Source organism: Arachis hypogaea, chromosome 5, assembly GCF_003086295.3.
Source record: "Arachis hypogaea cultivar Tifrunner chromosome 5, arahy.Tifrunner.gnm2.J5K5, whole genome shotgun sequence".
NCBI classification, from domain to species: domain Eukaryota; kingdom Viridiplantae; phylum Streptophyta; class Magnoliopsida; order Fabales; family Fabaceae; genus Arachis; species Arachis hypogaea.
In genome coordinates, this window is record NC_092040.1 from 102,961,206 (window position 1) to 102,984,725 (window position 23,520).

At 33.7% G+C, this 23,520-nt stretch overlaps 3 protein-coding genes across 5 annotated transcripts; all 3 read left to right on the forward strand.

Annotated features, from left to right (window-relative positions):
* The first annotated feature begins 411 nt into the window (after positions 1-411).
* On the forward strand, positions 412-3,972 carry LOC112802374 (aspartic proteinase A1-like). Of its 2 annotated transcripts, none has more exons than XM_072237668.1 (11): positions 412-820; positions 931-1,123; positions 1,299-1,421; positions 1,785-1,969; positions 2,064-2,103; positions 2,217-2,281; positions 2,392-2,648; positions 2,733-2,843; positions 3,237-3,303; positions 3,396-3,444; positions 3,724-3,972. In XM_072237668.1, exons 4-7 carry the CDS (start codon positions 1,790-1,792, stop codon positions 2,416-2,418), a joined length of 312 nt encoding a protein of 103 aa, XP_072093769.1. In that variant the 5' UTR covers positions 412-820; positions 931-1,123; positions 1,299-1,421; positions 1,785-1,789; the 3' UTR covers positions 2,419-2,648; positions 2,733-2,843; positions 3,237-3,303; positions 3,396-3,444; positions 3,724-3,972. The 2 variants fall into 2 exon arrangements, with proteins under 2 accessions (XP_072093769.1, XP_072093770.1); XM_072237669.1 differs by having other exon boundaries at positions 516-744.
* Positions 3,973-8,642: 4,670 nt separating this feature from the next.
* Positions 8,643-12,866, forward strand: LOC112802375 (NF-X1-type zinc finger protein NFXL1). The gene is made up of 2 exons (XM_025845560.2): positions 8,643-8,847; positions 9,135-12,866. The coding sequence occupies exon 2, from the start codon at positions 9,166-9,168 to the stop codon at positions 12,487-12,489; it is 3,324 nt and encodes a 1,107-aa protein (XP_025701345.1). The 5' UTR covers positions 8,643-8,847; positions 9,135-9,165; the 3' UTR covers positions 12,490-12,866.
* Positions 12,867-18,447: 5,581 nt separating this feature from the next.
* On the forward strand, positions 18,448-21,834 carry LOC112802376 (uncharacterized). 2 transcript variants are annotated; one of them, XM_072237671.1, is made up of 4 exons: positions 18,448-20,296; positions 21,334-21,365; positions 21,469-21,567; positions 21,676-21,834. In XM_072237671.1, the coding sequence occupies exon 1, from the start codon at positions 18,463-18,465 to the stop codon at positions 19,453-19,455; it is 993 nt and encodes a 330-aa protein (XP_072093772.1). In that variant the 5' UTR covers positions 18,448-18,462; the 3' UTR covers positions 19,456-20,296; positions 21,334-21,365; positions 21,469-21,567; positions 21,676-21,834. The 2 variants fall into 2 exon arrangements, with proteins under 2 accessions (XP_072093772.1, XP_072093771.1); XM_072237670.1 differs by having other exon boundaries at positions 21,469-21,834.
* The last annotated feature ends 1,686 nt before the right edge of the window (positions 21,835-23,520 follow it).

Here is a 23,520-nt window from a genome sequence, read left to right on the forward strand (position 1 = left end):
ACTAAAAAACGAATTAGAGCTTTCAATTATTTTTTATTTTAAAATATTTGAGCCAAATAATTCCATCGTAAACAAATTAATTAATTTTATAATGATATTTTTATATTCGCTCTTTGCAATTTCACTGTAAATTTAAGAAAAATGTAACTTATTCTTTAAAGTTTATCCTTTAATTAGTCTTTAAATTTAATTACTTTATTATATTATTATTTTAATTTTTATTTAATCATATTTTTTATATTTTAAAAAATATTAATATTTTTATTTAATTTAAATTTTAAAAATACAAATGCTTAATACCGATGAATAATTACCTTTCCATATTTTATATTTTTTAGGAAGTTAGCCGTTTAAGTTATTTTATTTTTATGTGTCACTACAAGATTTCTATTTAATTATGGGATTTATTTTATGGAGGTTTTTTAAAACCTCCCCAATCTATTTTATTTGTGGCATCATCTAAAACTCTCATTAATTACTGTTAGTTAAAATTTAAAAATTTCAAATCCAAAATCGTCCAAAATCCAAATCAATGTTTATGTGAGATCTGAAACCCTAGATCTATTGCCACCACATTCATCTCTTCTCCATTATCACCATCAAGCTCGCTCTAGTGTTCGAGATCAGAGAGAGAGTAAGCTCGCCACTGTCGACATTCATGTCCTCGTCGTTGCCGCCATCAAGCTTCTATGTATATGTGTTGTTTCCTTCGTCTACACGCCATAGCTTTTGAGATCAGAGAGAGTGAGTTCGTAGTCACCGTCGGAGCCTCCATCAAGCTTATCTGTCGACGCGTTTGATTTTCTCCTCAATAACCTAAGTTTAATTTCTGTTTGTTCATTTTTTTTCTTTTTCATTGTTATTTATTTAACTCAGTTTGGATATTCAATCGTTTTTCACTTTTTCTCTACATTTTTCATGCATATATAGCGTGGTTGGAATTTGTTATGAAGAAAGATCGCAACGGTGGTAGTGCAACGGCAATGACGGCGGTGGAGCAAAGAATGGTTCTTCATAGAGCGCAACAGGTGAAGAAGAGTAGACATGGACCGAGGTCGCGAAGCTCAGCGTATCGCGGCGTGACCTTCTATCGAAGGATCGGACGATGTGAATCGCATATTTGGTTAGCAATCAATAATTCAATTATAACTTTCTTGTTGAGTTTTATTTCTCCATTTTGATCATTTTATAATTGATGCTATTTTTATTTTATTTTATTCTTCCTTTTTCCCCTGATTCAACAACTCCATGCTCTGATTCATGATTATTGATTAATTATGCTCTTGATTCAACAACAGCATGATGGATTCTTCCCTTTTCTTGGAAATTGATGCTTTTCTCAACAACAACAGCACAAATTAGAGACCATTGGAGCAAAGCAAAGGCTGTTGATATTTGATAAGCACAATAATGACCCTCAGGTTAGTAAGTAGAACCATTTTCATTCATTTTATTTTTCCAACTCTTGTTTTCTCTATTTTATTGTATAAGTTTATTATAACATCTTTGCTCATGTCAGGGTTAATGCACTCTCTAACTAACCTTGTTGCAATTTCTGAGGATGATGGTAATTCATGATGCAGTTTGCTTTAAGTTCAATAGCAGGATTGATTTAAGACACTGAAGCTTTTGTTTGCAATTGTTTGAACAGATCATTCTAATTAGTTTGCACTAGTCACTTTTTAGAGATAATAGTTGGAAAAGCTGTTCCAGTTTGGTACTGCTAGCATCCAAATTTTGATTATTTATTTCTTCAAGTTCATCTGATTCCTGTTTCTTGTCAGATATAATGTGTAACAGGTACAATATGCTTGATCAAGGTTTTGTTAAGGAATTGGTGTTTTCATTTTGGCTGAACCGTAATCCAGAGGAAGAGAATGGGGGCGAACTTGTTTTTAGAGGTGTTGATCCCAATCACTACAAGGGAAAGTACACTTATCTGCCTGTGTCAAGAAAAAGATATTGGAAGGTTAATCATAAAATATAGTCTTTTTTCTTAAAAATTACAATGCATTTTTTATTTCCCTTTTACTAACTTTTATCTTTTTGTTTCTTTGCAAAAGTTTGATATGGGAGATATACTTATTGGAGACAAAAAAACTGGTATGTAAAGACCAAAAAAATTAGTATAATTCTGCTAATTTTTCTTATGACATGATCATAAATGGTTCATGATTTCAGTTCTAATTTACTGATCTGATCACATTGCTATCCAGGAATTTGTGCTGATAGCTGTTCAGCTATTGCAGACTTAGGGACTTCTTTGTTGGCAGGTCCAACGGTATGAATGAAATAAGTACTCTAACCATGATTGCTAGTTTGTTCTTCAATTCCTTGAAGATTGATTTTGTATAAATATGTTATATTCTGAAGTGTTTTCCACAATGTTAGGCATCTGGATGCCAACAGCTCATATGATGTTCCACTCATAGCACATTTGCTGGATGGGAGATCCTATGGCTACTCAAACAATTATCCTGCCACATCCTCGCTGCAACTTGGATCTGTTTCAGGATCTTTGCCAGAAAGCTATCTTGGTGGAGCAGTGGCGAGCGGAGTTAACATGGTTGGAGGAGCCATAGCTAGCTCTGCTATACTAGTTTATACTATACTGGTTATCAGGAGTTTAATAAAAAGAGCTGTATATGGTATGGTTTGGGTGGGGTACTTTTCATGCTGTCATGTGCTTTGACTAAACTGCTAATAATGTTAAAACTATTTCACTGTTTCAGTGTGATCCAGTTCTGTGCGACAGCATTTGCCTACTATGATCAAGCAACTGCAGCACAGGAAATATTTGGCCACATCTTGGAGTCTCTGCGTGGAATTAAATATTTGTACAAGTGAGTAGAGCCAGATTTTTTTTCACTTTCCTGTGTCCTTTTAAGGGCAAATGTGGAACCTTTTAATAGTTTGCAAATATATACCGCACAGTAGGATGGTCTACTTTTTTTCTTGTACTATAACAACAACAACAAAGCTTTATCCTACTAGGTTTTTAATATTCACACACCTAAAATATATTGGATCAGTGTTCAGAGTAAATATTTGATTCAGTGTTTACCATTTAATGGCTACATTTTGTGTTGCATCAATAACTTATATGATATTCATATTAGGAATGTTATTTTCACTATTATTGTTGAAGAGTTAATATGAATATTTACTTCTATTATTTTTTCCTTTGTCTATACTTTGCTTATATATAACCTGACAAAATGGCCGCTACATAACAGGTACAACGTATTTCAGATCACATTTGTTTTATTGGCTGGATTGACATTTGTGTATTATCTTATCTTTGTAAGTTTGTGACTTGAAAATCTTTTCTTCCTCTCTTTTATTCTTGTTAATATTGGTGATGCTGAATGGTTTTTGAATTTGGAAAATGTCAGGGATGGAGAAGAAGAAATCCTAGTGGCAGGTTCCAATTGTCTTCATGAGGTAATGGTCTAAAGAGTATAGAACAGTGTCTTCTGAAGGATATTACATAGATATTTGAGGACCAGGTATTCTCAATAAAATAAATAAATAAATAAAAATTCATTAAAATGATAGAAGCAAAGATCTCCAATTTTTCTGTAATTCTCTGGTTAATTTGTGTGGCATGCATAGAACACTTAAATGCAAACAATTACAAGGTGTTAGATTGGAAAAATATTTAGAAGTTCTTTTGCACATTGTAATGGATTTTTGCATTCTTAAATGTGATGATGGGCTCAGGTTGCTTGAAATGTATTTGGATCCACAAGATGGTAAGGAGCCCATGTTTAATGCTGCTGTTCGCCTTCTCCACAATCATGGAGAATCATTGGAACCTTTGCAAATTTTCAATGAATACACAATTGAAGCCTTGAACCTGACTTGTAAGGAAGGCTTGTAAAGTACTTGATTTTCCATTTTGTACCTTATACTTAGAACATTGTATTTGTTGCTGCTTAATAAATGAGAGGTTATTAATTCTCTTTGAAATCTCATTTGATAATTGATACATCTGGAGCATTCTTCATGTTTAATTTCTAAGTTATATATATATATATTCATGAATGTTTGAATCAAATTCGTTTGTTCTAGGGCTGTATTACCGATCTGGATGGAGGTGTCTCTCTGAATTGTGAAGATTTAGTTTTTAAATTTTGATATTAAAAAATAAATTTTTAATTTGAGAATATGTAAATGAGATGAGATTAATGAATGATTTAAAATTAAAAATAAATAAATAATTACAGAATTTGTGGAAGTTCGAAAATCTCACAAAATAGTTAATTTTTGTTAAATTAAAAAATCAATTTGTGGGGGTTTTAAACCGTCACAAAAGTGATTTAAAACTGTCACAAAAATATAATATAAAACCTCCACTAAACATATACAAAACCTCCACTAAATAAATTGTGGAGGTTTTTAAAAACCCCCACAAAAGACCTCGTGGCACCTCAAATTTTGGGGGTTTTGGAAACCTCCACAAACCATTTGGTGGGGGTTATAAACCTCCACAAATAGGAGAAAAAACCTCCACAAATAAACAAAAATCTTGTAGTGTGTGATTACTAGTATTTGTAATTGTGTTTTAATTTTCTTCATTATTATATACTGTTTTAATTTTTTTATTGACGGAAGTTTGACATTTCTTATTCATAAACTCTGCGACTTCAATTTTTTCTATTTCTTAGTTTCATGAAGAAAGTGTACTATCTATGCATTAATATAAGTTGATATTCCACGTTACATTAATATTTCAAAGCGTTGCTAGTATGTCTCGTATGATTATTTTGTTTGTATTTTTTTATTGTTTAGTTTAGATAACTAAATTATAATTAAGATGATGATTAAATATTATTAAATTATTTATTTGTATAATTTTATTGTGTTTGTGTGTAAAAAATTAATTAATTTATATTGACCCAATAAACAAATGAGCAAGTTTATTTCGGCTATTATATCAACTTAATCTAAAATTAAGTGGCTAAAATTTGAGAAAAAAAGCCAAATCCAATCACAAGCCCATGGACCAAGTATGATAAATTAAAGAAAGGAATCCAAAGAGACCACAAAACATCATACGGATTTTCTCATTCTTAGTAACTGAAACTTCAAAATTTAATTCAATTAATTCCTTGAGATTTCCACTGAAAACCATCACTTTTTTCTTCTCTCTCTTGTTTCGGTCAGGTCACTTACTCTTTCAAGAAAGAAAAAAAAAAAGAAAGCACAGAGACTATAGAGTTTTGAAAGGCAAAAAGAAAATTGCCAAATCAAAACAAAGAAAAAAGACTACAATTAAGTAGTTAGTCTCTCTCGATCTAAGCACAACAAAAGTTTTTTCCTTCGTTTGTGCTACACCGAAGAACCAAGAAGAAAGCCACAAGGTCACAAGTACTGTTCTAGAAAATATGAAGAAAGTGAACCGGTGAAATTAATGGTGCTCTGCTGAAAATCTACGATTAAGAAACAATTTAGAGCCAAAGCAAGAATGCACAGCTCAGATTCAAGATTCTTAAAGAAAAAAGTTGAAAGAGAAAATTGAAGGTATGATTGCATGTCACTGCTTCTATCCTCTTTCTCCTTTATGAACGTCGTTGTTGCATCTGTGTATTGAGAGAGGAGAACCAACATGTACTGAAGAAGGGTTTCAAGCCCTAGAAGTTTCACTCCTCTATAATAGGGGTGAACGATCAAGGATTGAGCAAGGAGTGAGAGCACACGTTTGGGTTCCCATAGCTCTTTGAACTGTTTATTCTTCTTCTTCACGACTATCATTGAATATTTCTTTTTCTCAGTGTAGCTTATATATGTTTCATTAGTAAAAGGCAAAATGTGAGGTTTTGTAAAAAAAAAAAAAAAGTCAATGAGTGAAAAAAGGTAGAGAGTTAAAGAAAAAGTCATAGTTACCTCAAAAATTATTTGTATGTATTTCTGTTTCGTTGTCATGATTTTGAGGGGATTTTCTTCCAAGTTGGTTAGCACTTTACTGTTGAAAGTTAGGGTGAATCCTAGTCAAGTTTAGATTGGATTAGAATATGGACTTGTCCCAAATAGGATTGTGGTAGATCATAGGGAGAATTAGTGAATGTAATCTTGTTGAAAGATAGTGAAATTCCGTTACTATTATGATGGAGACTGAATGTAGATTACATTGCACTAAGTAGCTGAACCAGGATACATCTGGGTGTTACTCCTTCTTTTTCTTTACTTCACTTCTGTCTCTGTTACTCAGAAGACAAAATGAAAATGTCTCTCAACTTGTTACGAGACAAAAAGTAAAAATACCTTCTAAGTTTCTTTAAAAAAGCAAAAGTTATATTTAGCAGAAAAAAAAGTTAAGATTCAACTTCCTTCTCTTAACCATTGATAACCATCATTTATTATTGTACATATGTTCATAAGACATCTAAAATAATAAGACAATACACAAAATATTTTAATACACATCTAAAATTCGTTTAAATATGTGTTTATATTTTTTTTATATAAATAATTTTTTAATACATCTAAATAATAAAATAACATATAAAATAATTATAACACATTTAAAATTCGTTAAATTTGTATTTATATTTTCTTAACATAAATAGTTTTTAACACAAATATAAGAAAAATGGATTCTCTTTTGCGATTTTGGTTTCAGGAACAACTCAATATATATGCACTTCTTCTGTAATAAAGTCAAAGAACCGAATTGTTAAACAAGTTTTTTGAATCACACACATAAAACTAATAAAATAGTATCCTCCCTATACAGTATACTCAAAGAATGTATTTAATAAATCTTTTTTTGGTCGGGAAAAACATTTACAGTTTAAAAACATAACTAATGCTTAACTTGCACCCAAAAATACAATAGGTGGGATTCCAATTTTCAAGATCCAATTTTCAAGATCCAAGGCATTAAGTCCATCACTTTTGCCATTAGACAAAAAATGTTCTTGTTGTATTAACTGTTAATAATTTCTTTGAGAATTATTCTCCACGTACAAATATTTTTTCATACAAGGCATACAAGTCATTTATATTTACACCGTTTTTACGTTTTTTTGTGTGCTTTTTTTTCTTTTTCTTTTTTTTTCTGTGCTTCCTCTTCCTCTTCCTCTTCCTCTTTTTCGTAATTTTCTCTCTCGTTATCGTCATCATCAACACCACCTCTTCTTCCTTCTTTTTTTTATTGAAATTTCTTCTCCACTTTTCGTTTTCTCTTTCTCCTTCATCAAAATCACCAGAAAAAACGAAGAAACATTATTCAAGGTACTATTTTACTATTCTTCTAGATTTTTTTCTAGATTGTCTTTGCCATGGGCCTCATCCTTAACCAGCAAAACATTAAAAAATTTTAAGAAGAAATATACTGTCTCCCTCCTATATTGGGTGTATTTCTTAAATCCTTTGGGTGTATTTTTTAAATCATTTGGATGTATTTCTGTAATCCTTTGGGTGTATTTCTGTAATCGTTTGGTTTATTTCTGTAACTGTTTAGGTATATTTTTGTAATCCTTTGGATATATTTCTATAATCGTTTGGGTGTATTTTTGTAATCGTTCGGGTGTATTTCAGAAGTTCCATCATCTTTAAAACAATTTCAAAGCTTGATTTCAGAAACCATGAAAATCGAAAAAAACAGAAGGAGATCGGAGGCAAAGAGAGAATGCACGAAGGAGATCGAACAAATTTGACAAGAAACTCGAAAAAGAAAACGAAAATAAAACACGCGAAGATGGTTTAGTGCGCGCGTGTTAGATTTGGCCCAACTTGTAAAACTTATAAGCCAAAATGACTTGTATGTATAGTACTCCTCTTTTTTTTATGCTAAAGAGAAAAACAAATCAAACAAGAAAAAATTAGGCAAAGAAAGTCCAAGACACAGGAGCAAGTCCCCCACCGTTAAATATTCCCAAGGCTATCTCAAAAAAAAAAAAAAAATCTCCCCAAGGTTCATTCTATTCCAATTGTGCAACAGTATTAGCTAATTTAGCTTCAGCAAACTTGGCTAGAGCATCAGCAACACAATTAGCAGTCCTTTGAATCAATTTCACTTTAGTTTTCCATCTCCAACTTAAGACTTCCAGAATTTTAGACACCAACTCATGATCTATGCTTCGAGCATCGGAGTTTTTCTCATTAATAAAAATATACACGTGATATCTCTACACTCCACTTTTCAGACAAAAATTAAACTTTTCATAATTGCGAAAATATATTATTAAAAATCTTTAATTAAATTATAATTGATACATTCTTTATAAATTTCAATGTTGTCAACTATTACTTTCATATTTTAATAATAATATTATATTTTTTATTCTATTATTTAAATTATAATTTATTAGAATTTTATATATTTATTTAATTACTATTGGATTAAACAATTGAACTACTGATCCATCGAGTGATGTAGTAGTTTGACTAAATCCATGCTGGTTTAATTTTTGAAAAAACTATGATATCTAGTTTTTGGTATTAAAAACTATGATAGATTTATTGTCAATGCTTTTCTTTATGAGGCCCAAAATCTGAGCCCAATGGTTATTTATCGGAAAGTAACAATAGGGAGTTGAATTATTATAACAGGGCCTACTATGTTTTATTACACTTTCAAGGAAAGTTCTGAGATTTGACTTTTCTTGAGGCCCAAGTATTGAAGTCCTGACCTCACATGAGGAGCCGAAAAACGTTGAAAACCTTCATTTCTCATCCAACCGACTCCGAAAAACTCTTGACTATATAAACAAACAAACGCACACCAAAGTGAAGGGAAGGAAAACACTCTTCCTTGCACAAAATCCACACATACAGGCACACCAAAACGACACACACCACATCGTCGTTTCATCCTCCCTCTTCTCCCTCCATCGCCAGGTATCCTTCTGATTCATTTTGTTGCCATCACTTTCTTATTGTTCCCGTTTTTATGGTTTCTGTTAGTTTCTTAGGTTTCGAATTTTTAATCTTCAATTCTTGATGATTTTTTCATTTTCTGGTTGGGGCTTGATTTTTTATTTGATGATAATGATAATTATGTGATGTATTAGTTGGGGAATTAGTGGGATTATTGGTTGAGGGTTGAATCTATTTGTCTATCATTTGGTTGATTTGATTTGTGAAATGTATAGAATAGATTGGATTGAGATAGTTTGTGATTTCAGTGTTAGGGGTGGAAGGAATTATTGTGAAGAAATGAGCGTTCAAGCTCAGAGAGACCGGAGGAGTAGGTCCAGAGTTCCGCCGCAAGGTGGTCCGCGTCAAGAATGGGTTCCCAGAGGATCATCTACCACTACTGCTGTTCAACCATCAAATTTGCAATCTGATCAAACTGCTGATTCTGCTGGTAGTTCCAGTAATGGTGCTGTTCCTGTTGCTGCTGCCACCGCCCCTGTTTCCACTGCCCCGCCTGCGGCGGTTCGCCATAATAGAAGCAATCACGGGGCTGTGAATCAGAGGAGGGAAGTGGAGAAAGGGAGGAGTAGTGGGAATCAGGCTGGGAAGGGGTTGAAGATGAGGGACTCTAGTTTGCCACAGTTGGTGCAGGAGATTCAGGAGAAGCTCATGAAAGGGACTGTGGAATGCATGATTTGTTATGAAATGGTACGGAGGTCTGCCCTTGTTTGGTCTTGTTCGAGCTGCTACTCTATCTTTCACCTCAACTGCATCAAGAAGTGGGCTCGTGCGCCTACGTCGATTGATTTGTCAGCTGAGAAGAATCAGGGCTTTAATTGGCGGTGTCCTGGTTGTCAATCGGTGCAGCTTACTTCGTCAAAGGAGATTCGGTATGTTTGCTTTTGTGGGAAAAGGGTGGACCCTCCATCTGATTTGTATTTGACGCCACATTCGTGTGGAGAACCATGTGGGAAGCCTCTTGAGAAGGAGGTGTTCTCTAATGGTGGGAGTAAGGAAGATCGTTGCCCTCATGTTTGTGTCTTGCAATGCCATCCTGGTCCTTGTCCTCCATGTAAAGCGTTTGCCCCTCCGCGCTTATGTCCATGTGGGAAGAAGACAATTACCACCCGTTGTTTTGATAGGCAATCTGTTCTTACATGTGGCCAGCGGTGTGAGAAGCTTCTCGAGTGTGGGCGTCACCGATGTGAACGCATTTGTCATGTCGGAGCTTGTGACCCATGTCAGGTTTTGATCAATGCCTCTTGCTTTTGTAGTAAGAAGGTAGAGGTTCTTCCATGTGGGGACATGACTATGAAGGGTGAATTCACAGCAGAAGCTGGAGTTTTTACCTGTGGTTCCAATTGTGGAAGGGAACTTAGTTGTGGTAATCACATGTGCAATGAGATTTGTCATCCAGGAAGTTGCGGGGAATGTGATTTGTTACCAAGGCGTGTTAACACATGCTGCTGTGGGAAAACAAAATTGGATGAGGAACGCAAAAGTTGTTTGGACCCAATACCTACCTGCTCACAAGTTTGTGCCAAATCACTTCCTTGTGGCACACATCATTGTAAAGAGGTGTGTCATGTTGGGGATTGTCCTCCATGCTTGGTTCTTGTGTCCCAGAAGTGTCGTTGTGGTTCAACATCCCGCATCGTGGAATGCTATAAGACAACAGCGGAGAATGAGAAGTTTACTTGTGAAAAGCCTTGTGGAAGAAAAAAGAATTGTGGAAGACATCGGTGTAGTGAACGGTGTTGTCTACTTTCTAATCCCAATAACAATTTAAGTAGTGAATGGGATCCACACTTCTGTTCGATGCCATGTGAAAAGAAGTTAAGATGTGGCCAGCATGCTTGTGAATCACTATGTCACAGTGGCCATTGCCCACCTTGTCTTGAAACCATCTTTACAGATCTGACATGTGCTTGTGGTAGGACTTCAATCCCTCCTCCACTCCCTTGTGGTACGCCACCTCCTTCATGCCAGCTTCCATGTTCAGTTCCTCAGCCTTGTGGCCATATAGCCTTGCACAGTTGCCACTTTGGAGACTGCCCTCCTTGTTCAGTTCCTGTAGCAAAAGAATGTATTGGTGGGCATGTTGTTCTTAGGAACATTCCTTGTGGTTCAAAGGACATTAGATGCAATAAGCTATGTGGGAAGACCAGACAATGTGGCTTACATGCATGTGGGAGAACTTGTCACCCCCCTCCTTGTGATAATCTATCTTGCAGTGTGCAAGGGTTACCAGCGCCTTGTGGGCAAACGTGTGGAGCTCCTAGAAGAGACTGTCGTCATACATGTACAGCTCCGTGTCACCCGTCCACTCCATGCCCAGACGTAAGATGTGAGTTTCCTGTTACAATTACCTGTTCTTGTGGCCGTATAACTGCAAATGTTCCATGTGATGCTGGTGTCAGCAGTAGTAATTATAATGCTGATGCTGTACATGAAGCTTCCATCACCCAAAAATTGCCTATCCCACTACAACCAGTTGATCCAAATGGCAAAAAAGTTCCCCTTGGACAAAGAAAGCTGATGTGCGATGATGAATGTGCTAAGTTAGAGCGCAAGAGGGTTCTTGCTGATGCTTTTGATATTACTACTCCAAATCTTGATTCTCTCCATTTTGGCGACAATTCTGTTGATTTGATTTCTGATTTGTACCGGCGTGATCCTAAATGGGTTATTTCTGTTGAGGAGAGATGCAAATTTTTAGTGCTTGGCAAAAGCAGAAGCACAACTCATGGTTTAAAGGTCCATGTTTTCTGTCCTATGCTGAAGGAGAAAAGAGATGCAGTGAGGGTAATTGCAGATAGATGGAAGCTTGCTGTGAGTGCTGCTGGTTGGGAGCCAAAGCGTTTTATCGTAATTCATGTTACCTCAAAATCAAAAGCCCCAACCCGTGTGCTAGGGGTTAAGGGTACTCCAACTATAAGTGCACCCCTTCCTCCTGCATTTGATCACATGGTAGACATGGACCCTAGGCTTGTTGTTTCATTCCCTGACTTACCAAGGGAGGCTGATATTAGTGCTTTGGTGTTGAGATTTGGTGGCGAGTGTGAGCTTGTTTGGCTGAATGACAAAAATGCCTTGGCTGTTTTTCATGACCCTGCTCGAGCTGCAACGGCAATGAGGAGGTTAGATCATGGTACATTTTATCAGGGAGCTGTTTCGGTTGTGCCCAATGTTGGGGCAACTACCACATCTTCAACTACAGGTGCCTGGGGAGCGGGGACAACGAAAGAAGGAGCACTATCTGTGTTGAAAGGTAATGCATGGAAGAAAGCTGTGGTCCAAGAGTCCAGTTGGAGAGAAGATTCTTGGGGCGATGAAGAATGGACTACTGGATCTGCTAATGTCCAACAATCTGCTTGGAAAAAAGAAGCACCAATAGCTGCTTCTTTTAACCGTTGGAATTTATTAGACCATGAGTCAGGTCAAAGTTCATCTTCTACAAATGTGAAAAAAGCAGAAGCTTCTGGGAAAAACACTGAAAGCAGTGCTGTCTTGAGGTTGGAGTCTCATGCAGCTGGTTCAAATGAACAAGGGAAACTTGGTGGGAACTTGGATGCAACTGAAGCTTCTGAAGTAGTAGATGATTGGGAGAAGGCTTATGAATGAGATGAATAAAAAAGTATGGATAGGAAGCAAAAAAAATTTTATTCTGTAGAATCTTTTTTTTTTTTCTTAAAAAAAATTATTCCAAAAGTAGACATTGATTACACGGTCTCTCTGCCTTGTGTTTTTTAATCAATTTTTGGCAGAGAGGAGCCATATTCCATTTAGGTCAATTCTCTTTAGTTCAAAGTGAATGTAACCCCATACCCAGATGAGGTATGAGGATGTAGACAATAGACTATTTCATTTTGTCAAGGCAACGCTCTTACGGAAGTGCATTGAGAATAAGTCTTCATCTTATTTTGGTTGAATTATCGAAAATATATCAAGTTTTGATATGAAAACGGAAAACCATTATTAATATCATTCTCAATTACTAATTTGTTTGTTTAAGCTGGAAGACTTATTATGACCAATTTATGGTTTATTTGTCTGCTTAAAGAAAGATAGATGATTGTATGAAATGTAGCAGCTACATAACAAAAAACCAGTTTGCCATTTCTCCTAATCATTTTCTGATGGAAAAATCTGCAATTGTGATTTCAGGTAATTAAGTGTTCCCTTTAACTGGTAGGGTTAAGACCAAGGTAAGAAAGATTTAGCATATTTAGTTCTCGTGCTGTAATTGGTAATTAGTTGCTCCAATTGATGTGTTTGAGAGTGGTAGGAATCTATGTTACAAGGAACATGTTCATACCTTTGGTAATGTTCAATATGATTTTATTTTCTCTTTGATGCTAGCTAGGCACGGATAAAACAAATATTTTGGGGTTCATGTTCATGATCCGTTCAACAAGTGGCTATGGAGTTTTCTTGATATGTGATTTTTGTCTATGATGTTTGATAATTCCTGAAATTTATTGGACCATTGAGGGGACCATGTAAATCCATTTGAGTTGAATTGCGTTGAGCTGGGCAAGACCGAATTAAAGAACAAATCTGATAGCTAGGTAGCTTTATTTTATTTTATTTTATTTTCATTTTTATGAGGTTTTTCTTGTGCTGAGACAAATTATTATGCAATATGAGCCAATTGTAGCATCATATGTAATGAAATACATAATGGTCAACGATCACTGCTATATATGGCTCCAGAATCTATGGAAATTAGTTTCTTTAGGAGGAAGGAAAAAATGGATGTTTATTTTATGTATCTTGTACTTTCCAAATGTGATGGGTCAGATTTGATTGTTAGAAGTATAGTTGAATTCTTGTGATAATAGTTTATCTCTTGTCTCGCTAAATTTGTTATGCTGTTCTGTTATTGGCATGTTTTCAAGACTCCAAGCTTCAGGTGAGCTTTTCTAACATTGAAGTTTGTTTTTTGAAGTGTAAAATTTTATTAATATCTCACCACCTATTTGATCGCTTTTGTGGAGCTTATGGGGTGCTTGGCTTAGGAAGCTAGGAACAACTTGGGTGTTTTGGTGCTTCCAAAAGGTACGAAGGATATCTTAATTTATCTTGGTTAAGGGTATAAAGAAGGAAAGAGATAGGAGTAGATGGATAATAGCTTTTCAACCTTGTGTTCTATTTGGATAGCTGTTGAAACCTTTGAGAAGAGTTGCAGGTTTTATGATTTTTCAACTGGTATTATACAATGCATGTGTTTTGTGATTTGTGTTCTGTTAAAATTTTATTGTAGTGACTTTTGGTAAATGACTTCATATGTGCTCTATATACTGTAATTTTGAAGATAGATCATGTACATGTATTCCTCTTTAACAAATGGGAAACTGAGACAACATACATGAAATACAAATGTTGAGGTAACATTAATCTGTTTATTACTATTATTGTTAAGATGAGATTTTAAGTACTGGAGCTGTGACACAGCTGGAGAAATTTTATTATTCATTATTATTACAAGATGTGCAGTGAAGCCAAGTATTCCATGAACTAGATAATTAAACTAAATATTTTGGAACAAACGACCATTCTAATTCTGAAAAGTTCTTGATGTTTTCATCCTTCATCTGCATTTGCTAATACTTGAGGTTGATGATCAGTTTGAAAGTTAAATTTAATAATAATAAAAAACTAACTGAACATACTTGTAATGATTGCCTTCTTTAATTTTAAAGCCCTATATATGCCCAAAATTATCTTCTATGTTTAATATGTGACCTTTTTCCAGCACATCTTCATCTATACTTTACAGATTGGATCTTCACTTCAAATATGATTTCATATGACCAATGAATTAGTTTGAAGGTAAAATGTCTAGGTGTAAAGTTAGGAGTTAGCAATGATTTTCCATGCTTTTTTAAACTCCCTTGCTTCATATCCTTTTCTTTCATGTTCACTATGATTAATTGTAGGTTGATTTTGAATTTTTGATCTAATGCTTTGAGTTGTCTGAATATCTGATATTGTTCAAAGCAGTATCTTTTGCTCCATGTATTTAGTGAGGCCAATATCTTTTGTTATGGGCATTTTGTTTGACTTTCTATTACACTAGAATAGTCTTATTTGAAATATTCATAGAAATTGCAACTTCAAAGCCTTTGTATGACGTTGAACCTCTATGATTTTAGGATTTTTCAGAGCTATGGGTTATGTTTGTATGGCCCTTTGCGCCCCTTTGTTTTTTTGTGGTTCTTAGTGTGATCTTTTCCCGGTTTCATTTCTTCGAAGGCCTAAATGGTTGCCTCGTGTTTTCAGTTTTTCGCTCTCAGCTGTCTGATGTTGTATAGAGTCTGATCAGAGTCTCTGCCTCGAGCTCGCTTTTCTTCCTAGTTCCTATCAATGATGTTTGTCTCTGGCTATGTTCTCTTGTCTTCTCGCTATCACTCTTGCGCTTTTCTTATGGCCCTGTTTCTTAATCCTCTGCTTGTTTTTTTTTTGTTTATGGGGTGGTGTTGTTTTGCCTTACCATTTATTTCTTACTTTTATCAAGCTGGTGATGACTATTGAGGCGACAACTCATTGTGGTACGTGAATTAGATTCTTAAACTTCAAAGTTTGAATGTTCTTCATATTGATTCTTAAACCTTTACGTATTTATAATACAACTTTTGGCTGATATTTTTCTCTTGGAGGAACCCTGCTATTAAAAGTTTAGATTTATTTCATGTATGTCATTGTATTTATCACTTCTAAGTTTTTCTGTTTTATTAAGACTTGCATTGGCTTTGTTATGGTCAATGATTGGCATAATTTGAATGAACTGTTGAACTTGTAAAAAGCCTTTTGATTTTAAGGTGGAATGATGTCTGATTATTTGTTCTGTAAGATCTTATGATGATGAGATACAATTCAGCATGAATTAATTGTTAGAAGAGAAGGATTTTGATATGAAACTATTGGTGCGTTTCTCTTGGGGTGATAATTAAAATATTGGTCCATAAAAAGACATAATACTATGGTTTTTCACAAGCTTATATTTATTAAATGGTTGATCACATTTTGTTTTCATATCTTATGTTTAAGTTTATTCATCACCATAACGTTTATCTTGGTGATAAGCGTTTGATCTAATTCATTACAAAGAATGCAGGATAAAAAGTAGAAACTCCTATATGAATTAAAATGAAAAATGTAGAAACTATTTAATCATCATTCATCTTTGCGTATTTGAGGATTATGCCTCGTTCATTAGAAATCTTGGGTAGGATTTTCTTTTGTCTCTCAGCACTCATACTTCTTTGCCTAGATCCATCACCAAATCCAAATATATATACACAATTGGTATCTCTTTTAAAATATGACTTCTTTATAGTTTATACATGACGATTACCTGTTAAGTCACAAATTATCACACCAAAGAATTAAAAATCATCCGATGCATTTGTCCATAACAAAATGTGTTTTATATACACTAATAAACATGGTATACATAGACATGTAAATATGCATTTTGTACATTTGTTATTATAAAATAATATTCACTTGTCTATATATTGGAGGAAAGAAAAAGAATGAGAAGAAAAAATGATGAAAATTATTGTGGTGGAGAAAAAAAAATAGAAGTAAAAAATTTGGCATCAAAGGCTTGGTCATTCATCCAATTCTATTGTTAAAGCTGTGATGCAATTTTTTGGTAATATTCCTTTCAATATTAATAAGAATGATTTCTCTTTCTGTAATGACTGCTGTCTCCCTAAAATGCACACATTGCCTTTTGCTGATTCTAATACCAAGTATAATTCTCTTTTAGAATTATTGAATTAGTGTACCGTAGGGTCTTTGGGGTCAGGCTGTTTTCTTCTCCTTGATAGCTTTATTGAAAAGGAGTTGGAATATGTTAGAAAATAGATAAGTTATACAAAATGTTAATAAATAATGAGTCTGTTTTTTAATATTTATGGTTTGGAAGTTTGAATAAACTTTGTTATTAACAGTAGTTTTGTTGTTATATGTGTTTTAGATGTTATAGTTCCTTTTTATATTTTAATTTTCTTTTTTTTTTCTTTTATAATCCTATTTTCAGTATATGATCAAATAAATAATTGATCGGAAATTAGGATACCTAAATAGGCTAACACAAGTGGTAGTTATTTAATTTGTTTACAAATAATGCTCTAGGTTTAATCCTTAAGAACTAAATGTATGGTGTATGCTAATGTTTTGTGGCAAATTTTTCAAAAAGGTTCTAGCCAAGAAGTTAACACCAAAAGTAATTAAATAGAACAAACTGATTACAAAATATTCTAAATTTTCTAAACCATAAATTTTAAAATTATCCGTCGGACACTATATTTCTCGAAAGGTAACATATCCCTTTGTTGTTATTATTATTATATTTAGTTATTCTATTAATATTTATAATTTTATTAAATTTTTGATTAAATTTTTATAATTTAAAAATTTGTAATTGAATCTAATACTAGATTAAAACTTTGAGAAAAAGACAAATAGGTCTCTAACTTTTTGTCTCGTAGACATTTTCGTCCCTAACTATTGAAAAATACTTTTAAATTCGTAACCTTCACGAAACTTGGACGAATTAGTCCTTCAATCCAAATGCTTTCGTCAACCCAACGAAAAAGGCTAACGTGGCTCCCGTAATGCTTGTACACGCGTACGCGTCGCCATGAATTCAGCAAATCCTCATTTTTTCATGAATTCTCTACTTTACATGTCTTTTTTCCATTTTCTTTTAAGTCATTCTTATCTTCAAAACTTTAAATCACTCAAACAAACATAGGGATAATAGTCAAATTAGTCCCTAAAAATAAGACATTTTTGAAATTCGTCCCTCAAATATTTTTTCAATCAAATTGATCCTTCAAAAATTACAAATTAATTATATATGTCCTTCAATTACTCCACTCATAATTTTCGTCAATAATTGATGATGTGAAATGTTAACTAATAGCATACATGACATATAATATGTTCAATTAGACGTTGACTAAATATATTTATGAAAATCTATCAATTTAGTCATTAGGTCATATTAGGAATATGATTTTTGTAATTGAAAAAAATGACTAAATTAATAAATTTTTATAAATATATTTGGTTAATATCCAATTAGGCATATAAGGTATTATATATGTTATCAATTAACGTTTTACAATATCAGTTTTTTAAAAAAAATTGTTAATGGAGTGACTAGAGGACAAATATGATTAATTCCCAATCTTTGAAAAACCAATTTGATTGAAAAAATCTTTTACGGATGAATTTAAAAAATGTCTTATCTTTTAGGAACTAATTTGACTATTAATCCATCAAACATATTAAGGTATCGAATGGAAGAAAAGAATGTTTGTTTGAGTGATTTAAAATTTTGAAAACAAGAATGACTTGAAAGAACTGAAAAAAAGCATACAAAATGAAGAATTCAATAAAGATTTACTAAATTCATGACGACGTATAAGCGTGTATCACGTATACGCGTGACAAGTATTACAGGAATCACGTCAAACTTTTTCGTTAAATCGACAGAAGTAGTTAGACAGATGGATTAATCCGTCCAAATTTTGTTGTAAAAAATTTAAAAATATTTTTCAATAACTAAGAACAAAAATGTCCTTTGGACAAAACGTGATGCACTTATTTATTCTTTTCTCTAAAACCTTTCAAGTAGATCGTGTCTTTTTTTATTTTTTTCTGTTAAAAAAATACTATTTCTGCAGAGTTAGCAAACTCCCTCAAACTCAGACAACAGCGGAAGTGCGAATCTCTAAAATGTTGTCATCCTCAACCTCAAGGATCACTCTCATTTTTAGGTATTCTCTTCTCCATATCCCTAATTTTGTTTCCTTCCCTTCCTCTTCATCCCTTTACTCTCATTCTGAGCCCCCATCCCTTCGCCAAGTTGATGAAGCTGTTGATTCCTTCACTCGCATGCTCTCTATGCGTCGCCCTCCTCCCATCATCCAATTTAACAAGATTTTGGGGTCTCTTGCCAAGACGAAGCATTTCCACGCCGCCGTTTCCCTTTTTCAGCAATTGCAAGTCAGGGGAATCGCTCCCAACTTAATTACTTTGAGTATCGTAATTAATTGTTGTTGCGGCATGGGTCGTATGACGCCTGCTTTCTCTATATTGGCCAAGATTTTCAGAATGGATTATCAACCTAATACGGTAACATTGACAACAATCCTGAAAGGTCTCTATCTCTGTGGTAGTGTTGAAAAAGCAGTGCGCTTTCATGACAGAGTGGTGGCTCATGGATTTCAGTTTAATCAAGTCACTTATGGGACCTTGATCAATGGGCTCTGTAAGACCGGACACACATCAGCTGCTATTCAAGTGTTGAGAAAGATCCCACGGTATGGCATTGCTCCTAGTGTCTTCATGTACAGAGCAATTATTGATAGCATCTGCAAGGATACACTTGTAAGTCAGGCTTTTCATTTATTCTCTGAGATGCTTGCTAAGGGAATTTCTCCTAATGTTATCACATACAGTTCTCTCATTTTTGGATTGTGTCTTGAGAGTCAATATAAGGAAGCCATCGATTTGTTAAGTGATATGGTGCTTAGAAACATTACTCCAAATGTTCCGTACCTATAGTATTTTGATCGATGGGCTATGCAAGGAAGGAAAGATCAAAGATGCTAAGAATGTGTTGGCTGTGATGACAAAACATGGTGTGAAACCAGATGTGGTTACTTATAATTGCTTAATGGACGGCTATTGTTTGGTTAATCAGGTAAATAAGGCAAAATATATATTCAACACAATGGCCGAGAGTAGAGCGTTTCCTAATGTTCAGAGTTACAATATCATGATTAATGGCTTTTGTAAGAGTAAAATGATCGATGACGCCTTGAATCTCTTCGAAGAGATGCGTAGCAAGAACTTGGTTCCTGACACGGTAACTTACAGTACTCTAATTGATGGCTTGGGAAAGTCAAGGAGAATCCATTGCGCCTTGGAGCTTCTTGAAAAGATGCATGATCGAGGTCAACCCGCTGATGTAGTCACTTATAATTCGTTGTTGGATGGGATGTTCAAAAACCAACAACCTAACGAGGCATTTATGTTATTCAATCAAATGAAAGAGTGTGCCATTGATCCAGATATATACACTTACAATATACTTATAGATGGCCTATGCTAAGGTGGAAGACTTATAGATGCAAAAGAGATTTTTCAAGATCTTTCCGTTAAAGGCTATCGTCTAAATGTGAGGACATACAATATTATGATCAATGGGCTCTGCAAAGAGGGCTTGTTTGAAGAAGCATTGGCACTCTTGTCAAAAATGGAAGCACTGGTTGCTTACCAAATGCTGTGACTTTTGAAACTGTTATTCGTGCTTTGTTTGAAAAAGATGAGAATGACATGGCGGAGAAACTACTTCGGAAAATGGTTGCTAGACAGCTAGAGGCTTATTGAATTGATAAAAGAAGTAAGATACATCAACTCAAATTGAAATTACATCTCATTGTTGCTAAATATGTATCATAGTTTTGTAAATTCTGTGTCTGTTGGGTCAGAGGACTTTGGCGATGCCATAACATTAATTAATTTTGCACTTTCGATTTGCAATTGCTATCATCCTTTTTAATTCTACTACTTTATTGATTCTTTAGATGATATTCCTAGTTATAGCTTACAGATTTAGTGTTTAAGATCTCTTTATAGCAATAGAGTGTTCTTTACTGTTATTCTATGAGATCATATATTTATCATGCTACAATCTAAGCAAAACTAAAAAGATTGAACATTTTGTGTTGTTGTTTGTTCTCTGCTATTTTGCCGTGCAACTTATTTTTCCTTATCTTTGTAGGTACCGTATATAAATCAAACTAATTCGTATGACTGTTTTATCATATAAGCAACCATGAACTATTGTTTATCGGATTGGATCCTCCAGGAATTGTCGTAAAAGGAAATTTAAGTACCTGTTAAGGATTTATTCTTAAACTATATGGTTTTCCATTTCCATCTTAAAATTAAACCCACCTTCTAAAATGCATGTCCCCTCTTTTCATCATCCTGAGCAACATCGAGTTAAGGTTAATATGGTTCAGTTGTCTCAAAATTTTTGGCCATTTACTTAATTATTGCTACTCAGTTGTAATGCTTGGAAATCGCTCCTGCTGAAAATATGTACATTATGAAGTACTTTTCCAGAGGATGTTTTTCTCTTAATTCTTAGATAAATTACCTCATTATTTCTTGTCTAATATCCTGTGTAGACATTATTCCATTGTCTCTGACTCTCTGATTATTAGCATTTTAAAAAAACTCTTACTGGCTTGGAGTTTCATTGTGTGTTGTTGTGACGGAAGTGTTAAAAGTGGAACAATACAGAACTCTTTGAAACTGAATTTAATTTTATTTGGTGAATTTCTTTGCATTTATTTATTATTTTGATTAATGTTGTTCTGGAAGGATTACTTTTAATGACTCTGAAGTCTGAACTTTATATTTGCTGTGCAGAGGAAGATACTGTTGAGATGGCGCACGATACTGTAAGATTCTGTTTTCTTTTATTGCGATGTAGTTTCATTAAGCAAATTATTGCCATAATCAGTGAAACTCAGTTGATGTGACATATATCTCTTGAATCTACAGGCCTGAGGAATAAACCATTTGCACAACTGCACTCCAGTGATTGTACACCATGATTTGAAGTCACTAAATCTTCTTGTTGATAAAAATTGGGTTGTGAAGGTGTCAACTAATTGTCATGATTGAATTTTCTTGATAGCATGCTGATAGCTACCTGTAGATATGGTTTAATTGTTTTTTTTTTCACCCTTTCTTTTTTCTTTCGTATAGTTATGTGATTTTGGCTTATCAAGAATGAAGCACAGTACATTCCTTTCTTCCAGATCAACTGCAGTAACAGTCAGCTGTCATAATCCTCATTTCTAAGCTCAAATACTGTGTCATACCCTCTGCCTTATGAATTATTCATTCTTTCATGTTCTTGTTCTATATTTTGCTGCATATTTTTTATGTTCGTTGTGCTTTATATTCTTCTGAAGATAGACAAACATACACAAATGGAGGCATTTGCTATTATCTTTTAACAAAAAATTTGGAAAACCAGGAGCTTCTTGCCGTTTAAAAATTCATTGTTTGGCATGTTATATTAATCTTTTTGTGATGATGACTACCTAAATAGGCTAACGCAAGTGGTAATTATTTGATTTGTTTAAAGATAATGTTCTAGGTTTGATCCTTAAGAACTAAATGTATGGCGTATGCTAATGTTTTGTGGCAAATTTCTCAAAAGGATTCTAGCCAAGAAGTTAAAACCAAAAGCAATGACACAGAACAAACTGATTACAAAGATAGTATCATAAAAAAAAATTACGTATTTATTTTAATTTTTTCTCTTGATATTTTTTCTCTTATAGAAGCACATACAAATGCACTAAAGTATTAGAAGTTAGAAAGTATAATTTTTTAATAGACATTTTTATCCATAATTATACCTCATTTGTGAATTGAAAAAGGAGGGGGAGAAAAGCAGATGAAATAAAAAAAAGTTAGATGATATATTCAACCAGGCTATAAACGAAGCTTTGTATGCACATTTGGAATTTGAAAATATTAAGCTACTAGTTATAAGAATACACCTCAACATAATTTTCATAGGCAAGATACTTAACATTGTAAAATGATCATTCACTCTAAATAGGGGTGTTCATGGATTGGATCGTATCCGCAAATTCGCGGTAAATAGCTGCATCCAATCTGAAAATTGCGGATACGATTCGATCCGCACATTGATAAGATCGGATAGGATCCGATCCGCATCCTTTATGGATCGGATCGTGGATATCTGCTCTACATACGCATATTCGATCCGCGGATCCGCAGATCCGCACAATAATAATTAAAAATAAATAAATATATATATATATATGTTGGTATTATATTTACTTTTTTGTATGTTTTAGTTAGTAATTATTATTCATATATTGTATTATTTTATTTTTATTATTTAGAAAAAGTTTGATTAAAAATATTTTAGAAATAAATAAGTTTAAAAATGTGAAAGAAATATTTTTATTGAATTTTTTACATAAAAATATGATTAAAAAGAGAAGGTTCAATTATGCGGATATATCCGATATTCGATCCGACACTAAAAAATGCAGATATCATATCCGATCCAATCTGCTTACACCTCTAACTCTAAGAATGGTGGGAATAAACTAAACATGCCAAAGGGAATGTAGCGAGCTCCAAATTGAATTGGCTTGTACCTTAAACATAGAAATGACCAGAATTTGCATAATAATTACACAAGGATATGACCATAATAATAAATGGAGAAATAGCACTTCAACATTGTTGGAATGCTTTTTATCTTCAAAATCAAAATTTAAAATACCAAGACAACCGACTTTTCTACCATAGCATAATATTAAATGACACAAGTACTTACATGTTCACCATTTCAATGCACATTTTAATGCTTCATCTTAGTAGCTCTCAATCTCTTAAGAGTTCAGACTTCCTTCATGTATTGCTTACTGTTCAAACATTTCATTAAAGAATGGTACTTTAATATATTCTTTGCTATTGATTAAAACATGCAACTATTTGACGCTCATTAGATAAAATAAATTTTTTATTTCTAATTTATAATTTTAGGTCGTCATGTGCTTA

Excerpts from the sequence above, each read along its gene's own strand:
- LOC112802374 (XM_072237668.1), top strand. The coding sequence starts at position 1,790 with ATGTGTAACAGGTACAATATGCTTGATCAAGGTTTTGTTAAGGAATTG. Across the intron at positions 1,970-2,063 it reads CAAGAAAAAGATATTGGAAG|TTTGATATGGGAGATATACT; the intron begins GTTAATCATAAA and ends TCTTTGCAAAAG. Across the intron at positions 2,104-2,216 it reads TATTGGAGACAAAAAAACTG|GAATTTGTGCTGATAGCTGT; the intron begins GTATGTAAAGAC and ends ATTGCTATCCAG.
- LOC112802375 (XM_025845560.2), top strand. The coding sequence starts at position 9,166 with ATGAGCGTTCAAGCTCAGAGAGACCGGAGGAGTAGGTCCAGAGTTCCG.
- LOC112802376 (XM_072237670.1), top strand. The coding sequence starts at position 18,463 with ATGTCCTTTGGACAAAACGTGATGCACTTATTTATTCTTTTCTCTAAA.